The 4214-nt window shown below is 38.9% G+C and overlaps 1 protein-coding gene across 1 annotated transcript; it reads right to left on the bottom strand.

Moving 5' to 3' along the window:
- Window positions 1–607: 607 nt before the first annotated feature.
- Window positions 608–3899, bottom strand: LOC125858816 (O-fucosyltransferase 19-like). The gene is made up of 8 exons (XM_049538611.1): window positions 3567–3899; window positions 3352–3424; window positions 3200–3270; window positions 2948–3036; window positions 2704–2836; window positions 2269–2501; window positions 1710–2186; window positions 608–818 (listed from the first exon to the last, which is right to left on the bottom strand). Exons 1-8 carry the CDS (start codon window positions 3885–3887, stop codon window positions 608–610), a joined length of 1608 nt encoding a protein of 535 aa, XP_049394568.1. The 5' UTR covers window positions 3888–3899.
- Between the last annotated feature and the right edge of the window lie 315 nt (window positions 3900–4214).

The raw sequence follows: 4214 nt of genomic DNA, 5'->3' as shown, positions 1-4214 counted from the left end.
GAGTCAAACGTCATAGCTGAGTACACAATATAATTTGTCAAAAAGTCATAGAAAATATACATTGATTATACTATATAGCTTAAATATACATGACTTATACACTGACTATATATTTTGATACACTCACTAAGTACAATTCACGAATTCATGTGGAGAATGTTGAATTGTACATTGCAAATTGGAACAAATAAACATGCATGCTCTAGTTATAATCTGATGACTGAGATGTAAACTTGATTTTAATTTGTGTAAGCATCAGTCTATTGATTTAATATTTCTGGATATACAGTTAGTGAAAAGAACTGGGAACCTGAAGATTATATACAAGCGATCTGATCTGGCTCTGAATTGCAGAGGCAGAAAGATGGACCTTACATTTTACGGTTCAACTCAACAACACAGAGTATACATGTGAATAATTACATAAATATTGAATTCTGAACTCAAAGTGTATGTGGACCTTAAAAGTTGAACCCGTCAAAATTGTATATGTTGGGTGGATGAGAAGTGATACTCATCATAAACATTTCCATCTGCTTCTGAGAATTTAGCCTTTGGAAGCCTATAAGGAATTACGAACTGATGTCTACACCTCTGGCCTTGGCAATCATCTGCTCTTCTCATGTTTTGGTCTGAGACAAATACAACCAGGGAAAGGATTTGCATAGAAATTTTCCTCCAGTTTAGGTGAATGCCCAACAACTCTAGCATTTGGTGCTCCTGTTCTGTTTACATGTAAGCCCCTAACTTGAGTTGCAAATTCTTTCCAAGTTAGCTTCTTGTTGTCCATTCCATCCATAAGTCTAACAAAATTTTGCCTGAAACAACATGTCAAACAAACAAGTGAACAAAACTATTTAACACAAGCTACGACACCGTCCAAAAACGCGTTCCGTCGCGTTCGGACCCAAGAGGCGTAACGTTCGGACCCAAGGGGCGGAACCGTTCCNCTTGGGTCCGAACGCGACGGAACGCGTTTTTGGACGGTGTCGAACGCGTTTTTGGACATGCCCAGCCGCCCCGCCCCTCGCGTCCGCCCGTCACGCCTTTTTGGACATGTCAAACGGTTCCGCCCCTTGGGTCCGAACGTTACGCCTCTTGGGTCCGAACGCGACGGAACGCGTTTTTGGACAAGTCGAACGGTTCCGCCCCTTGGGTGTCGAACGTTACGCCTCTTGGGTCCGAACGCGACGGAACGCGTTTTTGGACGGTGTCGAACGCGTTTTTGGACATGTCAAACAGTTCCGCCCCTCGGGTCCGAACGTTACGCCTTTTTGGACATGTCAAACGGTTCCGCCCCTTGGGTCCGAACGTTACGCCTCTTGGGTCCGAACGCGACGGAACGCGTTTTTGGACATGTCAAACGGTTCCGCCCCTTGGGTCCGAACGTTACGCCACTTGGGTCCGAAAATCGGTTCGACCAAACGGCCTTAAGGCAGTTTGGAACGCGTAGATCTCGAAAAAATACGCGGATTCAAAAAAAAAATCGCCTGAAACGGACACCCGAGGCCCGAGTTATGGCCGTTTGAAGTTTTATTCATTGACGACGCGTTCGGACCCAAGAGGCGTAACGTTCGACACCGTTCGACTTGTCCAAAAACGCGTGCCGTCGCGTTCGGACCCAAGAGGCGTAACGTTCGACACCGTCCAAAAAGCATAAAGAAAGTAAATGCTAGAAAAATTGAACATTGATGATGTCTAATACTTACTTGTCCGGATTGATGGTCTTCCAGAAGCCTTGGAATAGGCGATGACCACGAACTGCCTTGGCCATATTCCCATCATAGGTGTATAAGAAAACGTCAGCGTGAAGAGCTAAAATATAATCTAATGCAGCAAGCTGATTATGCCTTTGCATAAAAGGTTTCAACTCTTGCTCTGTTGCCAAATTGGAATGGTAATATACATTTGGATACCTTTCTTGAAGTGCCTTTAATCCATTTTGTCCAAAAATATCTCCCGCGACTATGCAGATTTTAGTGTTTGATGGATATTCCATCGCCTCTAGAAAAATGGCAGCCTCTCGAGGTGTCATAGGACATAGCCCCAGAACCCTCTTTTCTGTCCCATTTATCCTTTTCTCTTTCCAATGCTTAGTTTTGTACCTTAATTTTCGAAGCTCCTCTGCTTCCTTTTGTGTAAGATTATGATTGCAGCCTGTGAAAGCCAGCATATCTTTCTCATATCTGTCATAAATGTATGTAACTTAATTTCTAAAACGATAAAAATTATAGTTTTCAGGTATGTATTTAAGTAATTTGTACCTACCTTAAATGCAGAGCTATATATGGCTCACCATTTTCCTTGAGTCTGTTTACTAACTTTGTTCCAAGTTGTTCAATTTTCTCCGTAAAACGAATGGCTTCATACATGGCATGGCATCGGAGTTTTTGGATTGAATCTGGGATGCCATTGTTAGCGAGCCGCGAATCAGTGTGAGTGAATTCTATTACTTTGTGTCTCTTCAATATCTTCAAAATTTCTCTATTATAGTAACTGGCCTGCACTAAATTAATATAATCAACCAAAGTAGAAACTCACCATTAATTTGGGGCAAATCTATGTTGCTAGCTAGGACCTTTCAAAAATGTCTACGTGTGTCATATACTCCAAAAGTAGTGTATTTTTGGAGAATCTGACACGGATGTGGCAACATTTTTGAAGGGCGGGGAAAATATATGTATATGAAGAAGCTAAGCATGCCTTTGACCAAGAAACAGGTGCCTTGAGGAAAGGTTTAATATTTGCAACACTTGGAGGAAGAGACTCCAATACTTCAATATCATCTTCCAAAGATTTTCTGAAATGTTGCCAGTCAAAGATATCTTTGAATTCACTGTAAAACAGAATTAATTATTAACAATATAAGATGCATTTTAATTATTTTTTTCAACTTTATTTCAAATAATTAAATACCAGGAGAATGAATATGTATATTTATTTGCACCTAGGATCTGTCCAAAAGGATTTGTGATCTAACATAGGAAGAACCAAGCTTGCATTCATAAGTTTTGCTACTGCTACCATATCGCTTATCTGCATCAAAGTTTTAGTAAAATTATGATAAGTAATTATTCATTTTCACATATACAATCGAACTCGAAAAAAAATGAAAAATTACATAGTACAATTGGTTTAACATTAGAACACTATTAAACAAAAAAAACTGGTAATTAATTAATAAAGTAGTTAGTCTTACCCCGCTTCTCATTTGGTTAAGTCCTCCATTTGCATGAACTAAAATATAACCATTGCTCATACTTTTGCCTCCTGAGAAAAAAAAATGTTTACACTTAATGACAAATTAATACTTATTGCTCCAATTATCAAGTGTTAATTAAGTATACATACTTGTCTTTATACTTGATCGATCGATGCATTTATAAAACTTATCACTTCCGATGTTTGCCCAAATTTCACTATTCTGGGAAGACATTATCCAGGAAATTAAACCTATGATTAGTACAATCCAGAACTTAAACCTATAATGTTAGTTAAAATCCTGAATCCACCTATGACTCGTGACAACAAATTAAAGGGGAAATAAAAAGAAAAGATTGATGAACCTGTTCATGCATGACATGACGTGGAAGTTGTAAGAAATCATGATGGGAAGTCATGGTGGCATTAACTCTAAGAAATAAATGTATGAGAATAATCTTCACAAGCATGGTGGAAATCATAAGTAACATTAATGCACCAAAAATCCAACGGCTTAGGTATCTTCCTGGTCTCATTAACGAATTAACCGACGACGTTATTCTTCGATGATGATGATGCTGTCCAATATTAACTTTCCCGTTACCATTTTCCTCCACGTATTCAACGGAATCTATCGGTCTCCGACGAGTCGTGATGGTGCCCGTTGCCAATGGGGAATTGCTCATTTTTGTTATGTGTAAAAAATGGAAAAACAAAAATGTTAGGGGAAAAAATGGTGATTAGTGGAAGAGAGACATGGTAATGGAGAGGAGAACAATAAGCCTTGAAGGGATGTTAAGGGCTTCATCCTCATTCCCATGTTGTTTAATTAATTAACAATTACTCATCCCATTTTGCCACTTTTGTGAAGTAATGGCTCCGCTTTATGAGGCAAAGCACCCAATGTACAAATTATAATTAACCGATATTTACGAATTAATCATGTTGAGTAGTGGATAAGTAGTTTCCTCTATTTGTTTATTATGCAATATTTTTGGGAAATTAAACGTGTT

Source organism: Solanum stenotomum, chromosome 3 (genome assembly GCF_019186545.1).
Source record: "Solanum stenotomum isolate F172 chromosome 3, ASM1918654v1, whole genome shotgun sequence".
NCBI classification, from domain to species: Eukaryota; Viridiplantae; Streptophyta; class Magnoliopsida; order Solanales; family Solanaceae; genus Solanum; species Solanum stenotomum.
This window is presented reverse-complemented; position numbering and strand designations above follow the sequence as displayed.

Excerpts from the sequence above, each read along its gene's own strand:
- LOC125858816 (XM_049538611.1), bottom strand. The coding sequence starts at position 3,887 with ATGAGCAATTCCCCATTGGCAACGGGCACCATCACGACTCGTCGGAGA. Across the intron at positions 3,037-3,199 it reads TTAACCAAATGAGAAGCGGG|ATAAGCGATATGGTAGCAGT; the intron begins GTAAGACTAACT and ends ACTTTGATGCAG. Across the intron at positions 2,187-2,268 it reads TATATAGCTCTGCATTTAAG|ATATGAGAAAGATATGCTGG; the intron begins GTAGGTACAAAT and ends CATTTATGACAG.